Consider the following 17,206-nt stretch of genomic DNA (forward strand, 5'->3'; position numbering starts at 1 on the left):
ATACAATTGCACAGACTTTTAATTGTTTAGCCTTTATTAATTAAGTACTTCAGTAACTGACTCCAGCTGTACAGTATTCAGATATTCTATCAGTCTTCTCCATTAATGAATGTTGTTATATATTACAGTTTAGTTCATCTTTTGACTCCTGAGGTGGCACCCACCTTCAGAGATTCTGCGACTGTGATCTTGGAGACAGCAAGGTATCAGTAGATGTTTATACAGCATGATGTCAATAGCCAATTTACAATGGACATTCATACAGCATGACATGTTCATAGCAATGTAACAGTTGACAGCTATACAGCATGACATGTTAATAGCAATGTAACAGTTGACAGCTATACAGCATGACATGTTAATAGCAATGTAACAGGGGACATTCATACAGCATGACATGTTAATAGCAATGTAACAGTTGACAGCTATACAGCATGACATGTTAATAGCAATGTAACAGTTGACAGCTATACAGCATGACATGTTAATAGCAATGTAACAGGGGACATTCATACAGCATGGCATGTTAATAGCAATGTAACAGTTGACAGCTATACAGCATGACATGTTAATAGCAATGTAACAGGGGACATTCATACAGCATGACATGTTCATAGCAAGGTTACAATGGACTTTTATACAGCATATATGTATAGCTATGTAACAATTGACTGCTTACATTAGATATATATACAGCATGACATGTTTACAGCAACTTGAAGGTAACACTGGCCATTTTTTCGCAAAGTAACGGTTTATATTTATACTGCAATCCATGTTTATAGCAAGGTATCAAATTGAATAAACATTTATTTAGCATGACATGTTTAAGCAAGGAAACATTGGACATTTATACAGCATGATGCGTTTACAGCCAAGTAACCTTGGACATTTATATAGTACGACATGTTAATAGCAAGCCTACTCACTGAGAATAGCTGCTTATATAATCTCATTTTGTTACCAAATGCCACGAAGAAATGAACCCAGCAGTATGCTTTGACTGTATTTTACTGCTTTTATTAACATTACCTAACCTACTATATAAATTGTAATAAGGCATTTTAAATTATTACCTAGTAACCAACTATATAAATTGTAATTAGGCATTTTGAACTGTTTCCTGATTCATTTTGATGTTTTTTGCACATTATGAAACAGTCAAAACTGTTTACCCGGTCACAGAATGAACTGTTGCATGGCTGAACTAATCCATTATGACGTCATAATTAGTTTCCCGTACTTTACAGCTATAATATTGAATTATGTATAAATTGAAGCATTTTCATGGCAATACATTTGAAATTATCATTTGAAGAGTAATCCTAATACCCATATAGATATATAAATAGATATTCAATTTAATATCATGTGAAAGAAGAGGCCAAGAATACCTTTTCTGAAGGAAATTTTGGAAAAATGTAGGCTCCTTTCACTCACTATAGATCTTTGCCTTTTAAAACGTCCGACTCAGTGTGTTATATTCAAACCTTCAAGTCATCTTATGTTTTTTACTAAATTAATACATATATACATCAGTATTTATTAGGACATGATAACACTAAGAAGTAATGCAAACTTTTGTTGATGTGTCTATATCATTATCCTTTAAGAAATTATATAGTAGGTTAGGTAATAAAACATTTATTTCATGACAACTTGCAGTCATGAAATAAGTGTATACTGTTTATTCCTATATAAAATATAATATCATCAGTCTATTTGTATATCTGCCTTTTTTTCTTGTCTTTATTTCTGATGAGGTCATTAAATTATGTCTTCTGAAATTTTACAGGTATATGCTGGAACTAAAAGATGAACAGGAAGTGGAATTTGCCAACAAAGTTGTGGGATTAGCTAAGGCAGCTGGTTGTCAGGTAATGTTGTTAGGTTATGGGATAAGCTAAAGCAGCTGATTATCATGTAATGTTGTTAAGTTGTGGGATTAGCTAAGGTAGCTGATTTTCAGGTAATGTTGTTAAGTTGTGGGATTAGCTAAGGCAGCTGGTTGTCAGGTAATGTTGTTAAGTTCTTGGATTAGCTAAGACAGGTGATTGTCAGGTAATGTTGTTAACTTGTGGGATTAGCTGTGGCAGCTAGATGCCAGGTAATGTTGTTAATTTATGGGATTAGCTAAAGCAGCTGATTGTCAGGTAATGTTGTTAAGTTGTGGGATTGGCTAAGGCAGCTGATTGTCAGGTAATGTTGTTAAGTTCTGGGATTAGCCAAGGCATCTGGTTGTCAGGTAATGGTGTTTAGTTGTGGGATTAGCTAGGTAGCTGAATGTCAGGTAATGTTGTTAAGTTATGGGATTAGCTAAGGCAGCTGATTGTCAGGTAATGTTGTTAAGTTGTGGGATTAGCTAAGGCAGCTGATTGTCAGGTAATGTTGTTAAGTTCTGGGATTAGCCAAGGCATCTGGTTGTCAGGTTATGGTGTTTAGTTGTGGGATTAGCTAGGTAGCTGATTGTCTGGTAATGTTGTTAAGTTATGGGATTAGCTAAGGCAGCTGATTGTCAGTTAATTGTATAGTCATAGGGTAAGCAAAAACAACTGTTTGTCAGTAAATTGTATAAAGTCATAGGGTAAGTAAAGGCAACTGGTTGTCAGGTAAGTCGCAAGCTTAGCTAAAGCACTTGGTTGTCAGGTAATTATATAACAGTGCAGGGTTAGCTAAGGCAATGGGTTGTCAGGTTATGAAGTAAACTTGTAGGGTAAGCTACAGCAAACAGTTATATAGTAATCTCAATAAGTTGGACTAGTTGTCTGGTAATTAGTGTAATAGGAATTTGGTCACTGGCCTAATAATCACAGCACCAAATTGTGTAACAGGTAAGGAGAAAATGTACAGCTGGACCGAGAATCAAACACAGGTAAGGAGAAAATGTACAGCTGGATCGAGAATCAAACACAGGTAAGGAGAAAATGTACAGCTGGATGGAGAATCAAACACAGGTGAGGAGAAAATGTACAACTGGACCGAGAATCAAACACAGGTAAGGAGAAAATGTACAACTGGACCGAGAATCAAACAGAGGTAAGGAGAAAATGTACAGCTGGACCGAGAATCAAACACAGGTAAGGAGAAAATGTACAACTGGACCGAGAATCAAACATTGGACCCCTTCATCACTAGACAGGTGCTCTACCTACTGAGTTACCCTGGTCTGATATCCATGGCCCAAGTCACTACATTAATAGGTTAAGTCTTAGGGTTAGACACAATTGGTGTTTTGGGTAATTCTGTAAAGTTTAAGTCTAGCTATTTAAGCAGGTGATTGACTGGATTCCTGTATAGGCTCAACATAAAGCAACTGTTTATCAGGTCATTCAGTTGTAGGTTATCAATAGTTATGTCAGGAGTACTGCTAAGTTTTGAGGTAAGTCAACACAGCTCATTATTATGTAATTTAGATCTCTTGCAAGCTACTGGATTATGGAAAAAAGTTATAAATTAAAATCAATGTGATGTACACATAATATAAAGATAAAATCACAAACCCTTACTCAGGACAGTAAACTTTAATCAGCTGGCTTTATTGTCTACATTTCTGATTTACTGAGGTATGTCTTTTGTTGTATTGAAATAGTTTAATCTTATTTTTGTTTTCTTTTTAGGATCCAGGAAACTTTGATGCTAAATCATCAAATGTCATCACCTTTAAATATGAGCGTCCCTCCTCCTGATAGTCATTGGATTTAAGTTTCATTATCATTTTCATTCTAAGAAGACCTTTATTTATTTATTGACAGTGATATCATTTCAAGTTTTAATAGGAATTTTGTTCATCCTTACAAGCCATGGTATTAACTTTAAAAAGTTAAAAATATTCTTTATCAAAGATCAGAATATTGTATTTGCAATAAAAATGTTGTCTTGTTCCCTTATTCGTTGTTATTTTTATATTAAAAAACACTGCCTAGGCTGACAGACAATTAATTGAATGACAAACTTGAATGGACTGACAGGCATTGTCTGGGATGACACACATTGACAGGGCTGACACTGAGTGGGCCCTGAGTGGACAGAAATTATCTGCGCTAACATTGACTGGGCTGACAAACTTGAATGGACTGACAGACACTGTCTGGGATGATACACATTGACAGGGCTGATACTGAGTAAGCCCTGAGTGGACAGAAATTATCTGCGCTAACATTGACTGGGCTGACAGACTGTTTGGGATGACAGACACTGTCTAGGCTGACTGATGTTGTCTTGGCTGACAAACACTGCCTTGGCTGACAGACATTGACTGGGTTGACAGACATTATCTAGGCTGACAGACACTGTCTTGGCTGACTGATATTGTCTGGACTGGTTGATATTGTCTTGACTGACAGACACTGTGACTTGACTGACATTGACTTGACTTACAGACATTGACTGGACTGACAGACACTACCTTGACTGACAGACATTGACAAGGCTGACAGACACTGCCTTGACTGACATTGACTGATAGAGACACAATCTGGGCTGACAGACATTGACTTGGCTGACAGACATTATCTGGGCTGACTTGACTTGGATGACACTGTCGTTACTCACTGACTCCCCAGACTTGACAGGGTGACTTGCCAATGACATCACTTTTAAAATATAAGTAATCAGAGATTATATAGCATCTATAAATGATCATAGTTTTACACATTCATAGCACAGGTACTTGTGGACAGGACCCCCCCCCCCCCCCCCCGATATTGAACCCCGGGACTTGGACATTTTTTTCACAAATTATATTTATTGCACTTATTCATCGTGTGTACCATAGGAAAAAAATCGTGAAAACCCAAAAATAATCGTTCCACACAAAAAATACCCCACTATACATTATAAGAGAGACTTTCTCTCTTATAATGTATAGTGGGGTATTTTTTGTGTGGAACGATTACTTTGGGGTTTTCACGATTTTTTCCTATGGTACACACGATGAATAAGTGCAATAAATATAATTTGTGAAAAAAATGTCCAACAAGTCCCGGGGTTCAATATCGGGGGGGGGGGGGGGGGGGGGGGTGGTTCCTGTCCACAAGTACCTGTGATTCATAGTGTCTGTCAGAGGGAGCATGGATGTTTATATATACCACCATCTTGGTACATTGATGATTTGGAAAGGAAATTTATTCAGTTATGTGCAAGAATCTTGATGAATTTTATAGAGATTGTCAGTCTAGCTTGGTCACATGTTCAAATCGGCAATTAATCTCTTATATGAGTTCAATATTATGAATCTTAGTCAAGCTGATAATTGTACAGTTTAACTTTGGTATCTTGAACGACAGGGTTGGGTTCAGGTTCAACATGTCCAATAACAGGAACACGTCCAAGTGTCCTGACATTATGCATTTCAAACTTCAGTATCTCAAACACTCATCTGAAATATTTCAAAATTATTTGACTTGTTCCAAATATCTCCAATTAAGGTAAACAATACAGATCTTCACACATATAACAACAGTAAAGAAATATGATGCGATATATAAATTATATAATATTATTTACTGTTTAAAACAAATACAAATATTTATTGCACAAGATAACATAGTCCACATCACAATCAGCACACGTATACAGAATATTCCGCACGAGTGAAGCTGGGTCAATTACTGGTGTCTGGTTCTATGAGGGGCTGCTGTTTCCTTCCAATGTTGGCAGAGTCTTTATATATTACTGGCCCCTTGCTTTTCACAAGCTTCTATAACTTGTTGTAGGTTTGTATCAAATAAATCACATCTGTAATAAATGACATTAGGCTAAATCAATGAGAAATTTAACCAATGGTTGCTTATAACTTGTAAGTTTGTATCAAATAAATAAATTTATCAATTATAATACACAAGCTGTTAATCAATTAACAATGTTTGAGGGTGTTTGGGCTACATTTAAAACCAAGGCCATTATAACATTAGGCAGTGTGCAGTCAAAACCTGGAGATTGTTAGGTGTGAATTTCTTACTATGTCGAGATATATAGGGTCATCAATATGTAACAAACAGCCATCAGACAAAAACTTATGTTTAGCAGAGTAGAAAACTGTCCCAATGTCAACATACACCAGGTAAATTTTGCTCTTTGGATTATGAATATACATCAAGATAAGCAAGTAGTAGACAATATTGAGGTCTTCATACACAAGTTTTTGCAAATTATTTATTAATTAAGGAAATACCAATGGGATCGTGGACAGACATTGAATATCCCAGGTTGTTGACCTATCTGATGTCGAGATACCGAAATTTACCAGTAAATACATAGTGCCTTACTTCATTTAACAGTGAATACAGACACTTACCGTACTGGCATATCTACAGAATAGAATGGGTTTTTTAGGGCAAAGTCAGAAAACACCTCATACAGCTTCCGTAACAATATATCAACCCCTCCTTGTCGTGGGTCTGTTAGGGCAATAAATTTGATTCCTGCAAAATAAAAACTTTTAGTTTTCCACCATATTCTGACAAAACATAAGTAAATCTTACCTTACTTTGTCAGGCATGACAAAAATAAGCAGAAAAACCTGACCAAAAGTAAAATCCTCTTTAAATCAATTAAGTAATGAAATATGTTTACAAGTATTAGATCTAGTTATAACATTTGAAGGCCAGATCTCTAACACCCTGTAGAAGACTGTACCTGTCATTGTCTGGTAGCAGTGTAATTTAAATCCATCTGTTTCCAGGACTTCAATGCCCGAGGAGTGGGGCTCAGGGGATAGCTGGGAGCCAATGGCAAACAATCTACAATACAGATTTAAAATTATGAAGGTTATTAATCAGATTTATTTGTATTTTGTAAATTTAACAAATAGCAGAGACTTTTTCAGACATTTTTACCTCAATTCTGTAAATATGTTCCACTTTATATTAAATATTTTAACATTTGTTCCGTACAGACCATCATGGTCGTTATTACTCACGAATGAAACATACTGCCCAGCATAATTCGCTCGTTGGTGGTGAGCTTTGTCCGACCAAACTTAAGGTTGATTGGGTAATTCTGGGGGGAATTTATGATTTCCATGGCATCTTTTCCATCACTTTGAAGAAACCTTCCTTCCACAGGCACTCCATTTATTGCCAAAAGTGTATGTCCCACTAGAAACAGAAAGATTGTGTTATATAGCTGGTAATTGGCTTATCTGCTCTATTCACAAACTGAACACCTACAGTTAATAAAACATCCAACAATTGGATCCAACATGTATGCATGTCTTTGGGAGACTGTAACAGTCAATAACCCATCAGTTGTAATGGCTTAGGTCAAATCGTTTGCATTTGACAGATTGTTAAAGTTTAAAGCGCATAGACACAATTGTATGGCACGCCAAATTCACTAAAATGAGCTAATCATAGTTTCACAGTTGATAAACTAGGTTTATCGACTGTAAACTATAGTTTACAGACCGTAAACTATAGTTAACGATGATAATCTATATTTCACATATGTAAACTATAGTTTACACGATAATCTATGTTTCACAAGCGTAAACTATAATTAACACGGAAAACAATCATTTGCTACTGCAAAATATAGTTTATCTGATAAATATAGTTTCACGATTTGTAAACTATGATTTACAACTCTAAACTATACTTAACAAATGTAAATTATAGTTTAGGCTTTGTAAAGTATACTTTACAGACATACAAAGCGCCAAATTCACAAAAATGCGATAAACATAGTTTTACACTTGAGAAACACAGTTTACGAACAGAATCTCTTATTTTGTATCGGAGATGCACAATTTTCTGTGAAACTAGATTTCACGACTCTAAACCATAGTTTACGATCAAAACTATAGTTAACAATAGTTTTTTTTTTTTTGTAAATTATAGATCGGCTAATCCTAGTTACAGCATTATAAGATTTTGCTATATAACGACAATTGTTGTTAAATATATATGCATGTATATTTCTTGTTGGCGTTATAAGTAAATGTTCTATTATTTTAAAGCAAATCCAGTTGGAAATAAAAAGAAAAATGACTGGAAAATTATTAAAATTTTATTTTTAGGTCACCGGAGTCACTCAGGTGACCTATTGCTATCTGTTTTCGTCCATTGTCATCCGTCGTGCGTCGTCCGTAAACTTTTGAACATTTTCAGCTTCTTCTCTTGAACCACTGAACCAATTTCAACCAATTTTGGCATATAGCATCAATGGGTGAAAGGGTACAAAAATTGTGAATTTCATGGTCCCTGCCCCCCTGGGGCCTGAGGGGTGGGGCTAAAACCATCAAAATTAGTGCTATCTTTAAAAATCTTCTTCTTTACTCCTGGACATCAAGCAGTCAAACTGTTGGCATGATTGTAATAAGCATTGAGCCCTCTACCAAAATTGTGAAATTCATGGCCCTAGGGTCAGGGGTTCTGGTGCTAGGGCGGGGCTAGATAGATCATATAGTGAAAGTGCATTATTTCTTTGAAAATCTTCTAATGTACTCCTGGGTATTATTTAAACAAATTAAATACATAGTTATGATAAGCAAGGGTGACTCTACCAAAATTGTGAAATTCATAGCCCCAGGGTCAGGGGTTCTTGGCTAGGGTGGGGCTATAAAGATCATATATTGAAAGTGCATTATTTCTTTGAAAATCTTCTTCTCTACTCCTGGGTATTATTTAAACAAATGAAATACATAGTTATGATAAGAAAGGATGCCTCTTCCAAAATTGTGAAATTCATGGCCCAGGGATCAGGGGTTCTGGTGTTAGGGTGGGGCTATATAGATCCTATAGTGAAGGTGAATTATTTCTTTGAAAATCTTCTTCTCTGCCCCTGGGTATTATTTAAACAAATTAAATACATAGTTATGATAAGCAAGAGTGACTCTACCAAAATTGTGAAATTCATAGCCCCAGGGTCAGGGGTTCTGGTGCTAGGGCGGGGCTATATAGATCATATATGAAAGTGCATTATTTCTTTGAAAATATTCTTTTCTGCTCCTGGGTATTATTTAAACAAATTAAATACATAGTTATGATAAGCAAGAGTGACTCTACCAAAATTGTGAAATTCTTGCCCCAGGGTCAGGGGTTCTGGTGCTAGGGTGGAGCTATATAGATTATATAGTGAAAGTGCATTATTTCTTTGCAAATCTTCTTCTCTGCCCCTGGGTATTATTTAAACAAATTAAATACATAGTTATGATAAGAAAGGATGCCTCTTCCAAAATTGTGAAATTCATGGCCCAGTAATCAGGGGTTCTGGTGTTAGGATGGGGCTATATAGATCCTATAGTGAAGGTGAATTATTTCTTTGAAAATCTTCTTCTCTGCCCCTGGGTATTATTTAAACAAATTAAATACATAGTTATGATAAGCAAGAGTGACTCTACCAAAATTGTGAAATTCTTGCCCCAGGGTCAGGGGTTCTGGTGCTAGGGTGGAGCTATATAGATTATATAGTGAAAGTGCATTATTTCTTTGAAAATCTTCTTCTCTACTCCTGGGTATTATTTAAACAAATTAAATACATAGTTATGATAAGCAAGGATGCCTCTTCCAAAATTGTGAAATTCATGACCCAGTAATCAGGTGTTCTGGTGTTAGGATGGGGCTATATAGATCCTATAGTGAAGGTGAATTATTTCTTTGAAAATCTTCTTTTCTGCCCCTGGGTATTATTTAAACAAATTAAATACATAGTTATGATAAGCAAGAGTGACTCTACCAAAATTGTGAAATTCATAGCCTTAGGGTCAAGGGTTCTGGTGAAAAAAAAGGGGGGGGGGGGGAGGCTCTGTTGATTATATAGTGAAAAAGCAAAATTTCTTTGAAAATATTCTTTTCTGTTCTTGGTTAAAAAGCAAAGAAGCTAAGTGTATAGTTATGATGAGCAAGAGTGCTTCTTCCAGAGTAGTGAATTGCATGACACCTGGGTCAGATGTGCTGGTGTAAGGGTGGGGCTCTTGATAATATAGTGAAAATGCATTAATTCTATTAAATAGTCCTGTCTACCCTTAGTGTTAAGCAGATAAACAAAGTGATTACTTATGATGAGCAAACTTCTGGTCCCAGGGTGAGAGGATCTGGTGTTTCTTGCTGGGGAGGGGGGGGGGGGGGGAGGGGCTCTATTGATAATAGAGTGAATCTGTAATAAAAATGCATTATTTCTTTAAAAATCTTCTCCGCACCTGGGCATATCAGAGGCAAAAAGAGTAAAAGTTTTAATAAGGAAGAGTATTTTTACCAGATTTTTGAACACCTGGACCATTTGGTCAAGTGTTCTGGTCCTGGCCAGGGCTCTATTAATTTGTATTCTACTGAGAGGAGTTATTCCCCTTTGCCATTTACTATTGATAATTAAAGCTGAACATGATTCGTAAATGCAATGTGTCCGCCATTTTTGTTCGGATTCTCGCTACATCTGAGGACCCCTATATAAAGGGCCTGACTTGGACACTGTTCAGTATAATCAGTCGACACCGGTGTAGACGGACGTATGCTATACAGCACTCGGTAGCAACAAAAATAACTAATATCTCGTCTAATACAAAAGAAACTTACAATTATAGTTGTACAGGTCAGTGCAGTATACAAACAAACATAGATACACGTAACTAAAATAAAATGTAAACAAAGGTAATGCAAGATAACCAGCACGAACACGGGTTGCCATTCCACGCCGATACCCGTGACAATAAAGCAGTCAGGTGTAACGAATCTGAAGAGTATACCCTGGTGTTGATGTATCGTAGATATAATATCGAAAATGGTGTATGCCTATTTACGAGTCGTGTTCAGCTTTAATCACTGTAAGTAATGTACTTGAAAGGTTAATGGAATAAGAGAATTATGCAAGAGTGTTTATTGTATAATACATAAGGACTTTCATAGTTTTAATGATCAGATATACTTGTAAGTAATAGATAAATAAAAATGAGACAAAAATAACTTGTCTTTTTAAATGTTCATCAAAGACCAAGAGAAGCCAATGTAAGAGATTTTAACAAGGAATTAAAATAGTACAGAAGCACTGATAGTTTGCTATTTAATATACTGTATGGTGATAGTGATAAATGGGGAACAGATTAGAATCTAATTTATGAACTGTTAATGAATACTAGACTAATTATTTTGTTGATCCTGATCACCCTATTTTTCTTGCTTTTGGGCAACAAAGCTTCACCTTTCAGTTCATTTTATACTCTATGGATCCTCTAAATTGTTGTATTATACTCAGGTGACCGTTAAGGCCCTTGGGCCTCTTGTTTTTATTTAAAAGAGAAAAATAGAGACCGAAATGCATGATCTGTCATTAATAAAATACATGTATATCTTATATTCATCTGTAAATAAAGACATAACACAGTACATGTAACATTGCAGGCGCGGAATTTATTTTTCAACAACCGAATTTTCTTCATACATAAATAAAAGTGGCCTTTCACGGAACAAACACAACAAATATTTGGGACTTCTCCCTCATTCTCTCTCTCTTAAATTCAAAGGAGGACGTTGAAACCCCCACAACCCTATCTATATCCGCCACTGCATTTCCTCTCTTTCAGTTTCTTTGTTTTGGTGATGTGATGTGGCGGGAAAATGCTTGGCACATTGTAAAACGCGCTTCACCCTCCTCTGCTTGAGCAAAAATCTCGTAATATTCTGTCTTTTAAAAAAATTAAAATTTTATCATATTTCTAAAAATTTCCCCATAGGAAATGTATATATACACGACATTTTAAAACAAATACAATTAATCCTGTTTAAATAGAGAAAGTAATATTGATTATATATAACTCGGTCTTTGCTTTAGATAATGCCCAACACGTGTCCTTAATATTCTCCGCACTGATAAAACCAGAGACATATACCCCATTATTGCTTCTCGCGATTGGTGCCGCGAAATTTCGAATTGAAAACTATCGTTAACAGGTGTTTAGATTCATAAACTATATTTAACAACTCCTAACTATAGTTTACGAGTGTGAATTATAGTTTATTACGATAAACTATGATTGGCAAATGTGAATCATAGTTTAGCTCTCAAAACTATAGTTTACGATCGATAAGTATAGTTTACGTCTGTTAAATATAGTTTGTGAGTATAAATGACAGTTAACTATAGTTTACAACCGAAATCTATGTTTAACGAATGTAAAACATAGTTTATCTGATAAATATAGTTTCACGATTTGTGAAACTATGATTAACAACTCTTAACTATAGTTCACGATTGTAAATTATAGTTTACAGATGTGAATCTATGTTTATCAACAAAATCTATTGTTAACGTTTAATTACAGACAGATAAACTTAGATTAGCATTCGTAAACTATAGTTAACAACCGTTAAATATAGTTTTATAGATGAAAACTATAGTTAACGAATCGTTAACTATAGTTCACGGTTTGTAAACTATAGTTTACACTCGATAAACCTAGTTTATCAACTGTGAAACTAAGTTTCGCTAATTTTTGTGAAATTGGCGTGCCATACAATTGCATTGCCATTTTCTTTGAATGACCCTCAAAAGAATGGGGTGGGTTAATGGAAACATGCTGTTAAGAGATAAACTTTCTTCACAGCCAGTTTCAATAGCAGGCAAGAACAAACTGTTTTGAGACTTTAATAACATTAATATGTTTATCATTGCAAATTTCTGTATCAGAAGTCTAGTATCAAATCACCTTTGATTCCATCCCTTTCACCAAATGCTACGACCAGTTTCTCATCGTGTTGTTTAAGAACAAGCTCTAGTGGAAAACTGAAAGTTTTCTCTACTTCTGGCCTCTGTGTGTAGTGATCATATTGAAAAATCAATCCCCCAGCTTTGTTTATAATAAAAATACTAAATATTCCCATGATAATGATGATTGTTCTCCATTGAGATTTACACGTACCTTCTTAACTTAGAGAGTTCTACTTCACGGCCCACAACTCCGGAGGTTTTATTGTTACAAAAAGCACTGCAGACCACCGTTTAAGAATTTCATGAAAAATGTAAGTTATTGGATACTTCACAATTTTGTTAATGATAGAATGCTTAAAAATATGCAACGGTGGATGTAGTTTACGTTTAATTGTCGAAAAAATGTATTAACTTTATTGAATATTTTGTTTTCAATCGTTGTCGTTATTAGTCATAGAGGATGTGACGTCATCTTTTTGTTGACATTTTTTTTGCTACATGTGATTTCCAAATACACATACGCTACATTTTTTGAAGAATGTCTTTTTAAATTTAGATAATGTAATCAATGTAAAGAATTGAGTATTATAAAGCACCAGGGACCTCTGTTTGAAGGATTTCTTACAGTTGAACATTAATGCTCATGCAGAGCTGATGAGAATATACTATTATTAAGGCTAAAAATACATGCTTGAGTTGGTTGTTTGAAGTTTGATTGCCTTGTTTACTCAACACATACTGATTGTTTGTATGGTATGTTTACAATCCCAGATAATGTGTGGTTTTTTTCTATGCAGCAGTACAATATGACAACTATTGTCCTGGCAGCTTGATAGCTGGCCTGTCTACTTTCTTATTATATACTATCAAATGTTTTAATTCAAATCAAGTCTTTATGTTTGCATAAGATTATAATTAAAAGATATATTATACAGTGTTTCACACCTATCTGGACTGCTAGCTCGAATCATATTATATGATTGTGATCTCTGGTGGTCCGTGAGACAGCTCTATCATTCCCGGTTGGTAATGCACCTGACTAGAGTTTAGGGAGCCTGGGTTTTGAATCCTGGTCTGGTCCATAACATTTTCCTCCTTTTTATTACACATGCATTAATTTAATCTCGACCAAACAGTGAAAAATGTACATGTGTACTAGCTGGCAAACAATAAAAAGTTTGAAGTATAATGACAAGAAGACTTATTAAATTTGTTTTCTAATCAATTTGCCCATGCAAATATACCCCAGTATGCAAGCATCATTTTTGATTTGCATATAATGGAGGAACAGCTAGCTCAGATTATCAACCTAACATTTATGCATGGAGGATGCAAGGAGTATATATATTCAGACACCTTGACAATTAGTTAATGTGCTTTTGGACCAGGGCGTGGTATAATTGCATGTACATGGCTGAAAGATGACTATGCAGTACATGTTTTTCTAATGTCCCTATTCTTCCCTATAGCCATAATTTTTTGCTTCAAGCATTGTAAATAAAATATCTGTACCTAGTCTAATTATTTACCATATATACTTGCCTATAAGTCGGTTTTTTGGGAGTTAATCTTTGGTCCAAAAACCCCTGTCCGACTTATAGGCGAGTTATAAAACTATTGGTATTATAGCGGGTCAATCCCTTTAATGTAAGCTTAAAAAATAAAACCGACTTATAGGCGGACCAACTTATAGGCGAGTATATACAGTAACTGTTTCATGCTTTTAATTGATTCAGAAATATCTTTTTATTTGGAGACAATATAACAGAATTACAATTGTGAGTACATTATACATACAAGTAGTTGAAAACTATTCACAATTAGATACAGAAGAAAAATACATTTATCAAAAAATCCTACTATGAAATATTTATTTTTAGCTGGAAACCCTAAAACACACATGTATGTTCCTTTGGCCTAACTGTATACCAAATATGTATTATAATAGCAGGTATATAGACCAGAAATCGGTGCACACATACTGGCCAGTGATTCATGCTAGTATATAATTTGGTTTAATATTTACACAGGTACAACATTGACAGGATAAATCTAGATCAATACACAACAGCATCAGCCCCTGTGTGCAGCCACTGTGTCTGATCAATTAATTACCCCTAACTAGGTCACTCTTGCAGTGTGTATGGCAACTTAATTGACAGAGTGCTATTTATAGATTCTTAAATCCATTCAATATTTTTAGCTGTTGAACATGTTGAAGGAGAAAATTAGACAGGAGGTACAAGTGATTTCATCAGTTACTATTTATAGACACCTGAGGCATGTTAGCCTGAGGTAGAATTGTCTTTACCTGTACCTGTTCAGTTAAACAGTGAATGGGATATAAAATTCATCATGTTTTCTCATCAGCTATATAATTTTGTACAATTTATTGTAGATTAAAAATGAAGATGTAGCAAAGAAAACTTAGGAACCCAAGCCTGGAGATGATCAGATTGAAATTAACGATAAACAGAGATACTTAAGTCACAAAACAGTAAGTACAGGTAAATTACATTAAATATACATGTACATATGTACATTGGAATTGGTGGATATACACTTAAAGATCAAATTCAGAACCATGCATGTGATGAATGTTTTGGTTCAAGTGTAGAATTCTGTTAAATAATTGATAAAATGTAGAATTTGATAAAAAATCCAGCATTATATAATGTACAAAAAACACTCTGTGTCTAACTTTAAATATGAACTTAGGGATAAGATAAATGTCTTAATTACTGATTGTTTACAGTGCCCCTGCCATGAGTTGATCAGACAGGGAGTTGTGATGGCAGGCTGTGATGCTCCAGGTGCTTGCTATCATGACTATGCTAACGACACAGCTTTGTCTCTGTCACTCAAACAGTTCCAGCTGTCCAAAAATATCGTATGTCAGAAGTGTGGACAGTTTCATGAGCCGTACGGGACTCATCTTTATGACTACCACCAAGCTGTAGATGAAGATCTCATGTGTCAAGTAAGTAGTCACATTTAGTCACCTGTTTGACTAACACCAAATTGTAGATGAAGATTTCATGTGTCAAGTTTGTAGTCACATTTAGTCACCTGTTTGACTACCACCAAATTGTACATGAAGATCTCATGTGTCAAGAAAGTAGTCACATTTATTCAGCTGTTTGACTACCACCAAGCTGTAGATGAAGATCTCATGTGTCAAGTTAGTAGTTACATTTAGTCACCTGTTTGACTACCTCCAAACTGTAGATTAAGATCTCTTGTGTCAAGTAAGTAGTCACATTTAGTCACCTGTTTGACTACCACCAAGCTGTAGATGAAGATCTCATGTGTCAAGTTAGTAGTCACATTTAGTCACCTGTTTGACTACCACCAAGCTGTAGATGAAGATCTCATGTGTCAAGTTAATAGTCACATTTATTCACCTGTTTGACTACCACCAAGCTGTAGATGAAGATCTCATGTGTTAAGTTAGTAGTCACATTTATTCACCTGTTTGACTACCTCCAAACTGTAGATTAAGATCTCTTGTGTCAAGTAAGTAGTTGCATTTAGTCACCTGTTTGACTACCATAAGACTGTGGATGAAGATTTTGTAGCAGATGAGTGTTTACTTTTAGAATTTCTCTGACTATCAATAAGTAGGGATGAAAATGTTTGATGCATCAATTGCATCCATGAAACTCCATTGACAAAGATTTCATTGTAAGAGTTTATTTATTTGTTTAAGTTGTCAAATGCATTAGTAAATCAAGACTTTTAACATTTATATACATATATTCACAATATTCCAATCATTAAATATTCACAGATCTGCCTTCAGCCATTGGTAAATCCTCTGGACACTAAATGTGGCCATACTTACTGCTCAAGGTGCTTGAAGAACTACCTCAAAATCCAGCGACAGTGTCCTGTGGACAGACAGCCCCTGGCTGTTCATGATGTACAGTCATCCAGTATTCTAGTACGACGGTAAGTTTATGATGTACAGTCATCCAGTATTCTAGTGCGACGGTAAGTTCATGATGTACAGTCATCCAGTATTCTAGTGCGACGGTAAGTTCATGATGTACAGTCATCCAGTATTAAGTTCTTGATGTCCAGTCATCCAGACTATTCTAGTGTAAAGGTAAGTTTGAGAACATTATGATATTTACAATGATCTGAAGTGTGTTTCAGATGTTGAGTAGTGGTTTTAGATACATGGTGCAGCATATTCATACATGTATTATTTGTCATTGATCTAGTAATATGAGCAAAAGGGATGAGCAACGTGAAATTGTGCCAGTCGACACACTGCAATTATACATGTATATTACTATACTTGTATTTTATTTGCACAATTTATTAATTGGAAATGTACAGAGTTTATCTGGTACTCATCAAAAGGTCCTAGAAAAATTGCTACTTAGTTACTCTGAAAATATGCAAATCCTGTAGTTACTCTGAAAATATGCAAATCCTATAGTTTTTACGAAAAATTTTTGATATTCAAATAAAATTTACAAACATCAACAAGTATTTTATAGGTGTTTATAGAGTTGTGGCAGGTAGTCAATAAATGGGGTTTGTTTATACCCCGCAGCAG

General features: G+C 35.2%; 3 protein-coding genes across 3 annotated transcripts in view; 2 read left to right on the top strand and 1 right to left on the bottom strand.

The window, feature by feature from the left end:
- LOC133191028 (dynein axonemal assembly factor 3-like) overlaps positions 1-3,873 on the top strand; it is a 19,720-nt gene extending 15,847 nt beyond the window's left edge. Inside the window, exons 14-16 of the mRNA XM_061326686.1 lie at positions 129-203; positions 1,796-1,877; positions 3,618-3,873. Coding sequence (XP_061182670.1) covers positions 129-203; positions 1,796-1,877; positions 3,618-3,686 — 226 coding nt within the window. The 3' untranslated portion in view covers positions 3,687-3,873. The remainder of the gene's footprint in view (positions 1-128; positions 204-1,795; positions 1,878-3,617) is intronic.
- Positions 3,874-5,483: 1,610 nt separating this feature from the next.
- On the bottom strand, positions 5,484-12,843 carry LOC133191328 (trafficking protein particle complex subunit 4-like). The gene is made up of 5 exons (XM_061327071.1): positions 12,638-12,843; positions 6,920-7,097; positions 6,637-6,740; positions 6,296-6,422; positions 5,484-5,736 (listed from the first exon to the last, which is right to left on the bottom strand). Exons 1-5 carry the CDS (start codon positions 12,810-12,812, stop codon positions 5,664-5,666), a joined length of 657 nt encoding a protein of 218 aa, XP_061183055.1. The 5' UTR covers positions 12,813-12,843; the 3' UTR covers positions 5,484-5,663.
- A 77-nt stretch (positions 12,844-12,920) lies between these two features.
- LOC133191029 (ligand of Numb protein X 2-like) overlaps positions 12,921-17,206 on the top strand; it is a 36,088-nt gene continuing 31,802 nt past the window's right edge. The window contains exons 1-4 of the mRNA XM_061326687.1: positions 12,921-12,950; positions 15,038-15,136; positions 15,395-15,619; positions 16,430-16,590. Coding sequence (XP_061182671.1) covers positions 15,431-15,619; positions 16,430-16,590 — 350 coding nt within the window. The 5' untranslated portion in view covers positions 12,921-12,950; positions 15,038-15,136; positions 15,395-15,430. The remainder of the gene's footprint in view (positions 12,951-15,037; positions 15,137-15,394; positions 15,620-16,429; positions 16,591-17,206) is intronic.

Source organism: Saccostrea echinata, unplaced genomic scaffold, assembly GCF_033153115.1.
Source record: "Saccostrea echinata isolate AGI-Se365-2 ecotype Australia unplaced genomic scaffold, CSIRO_AGI_Sech_v1 ptg000023l, whole genome shotgun sequence".
Lineage (NCBI taxonomy): Eukaryota > Metazoa > Mollusca > Bivalvia > Ostreida > Ostreidae > Saccostrea > Saccostrea echinata.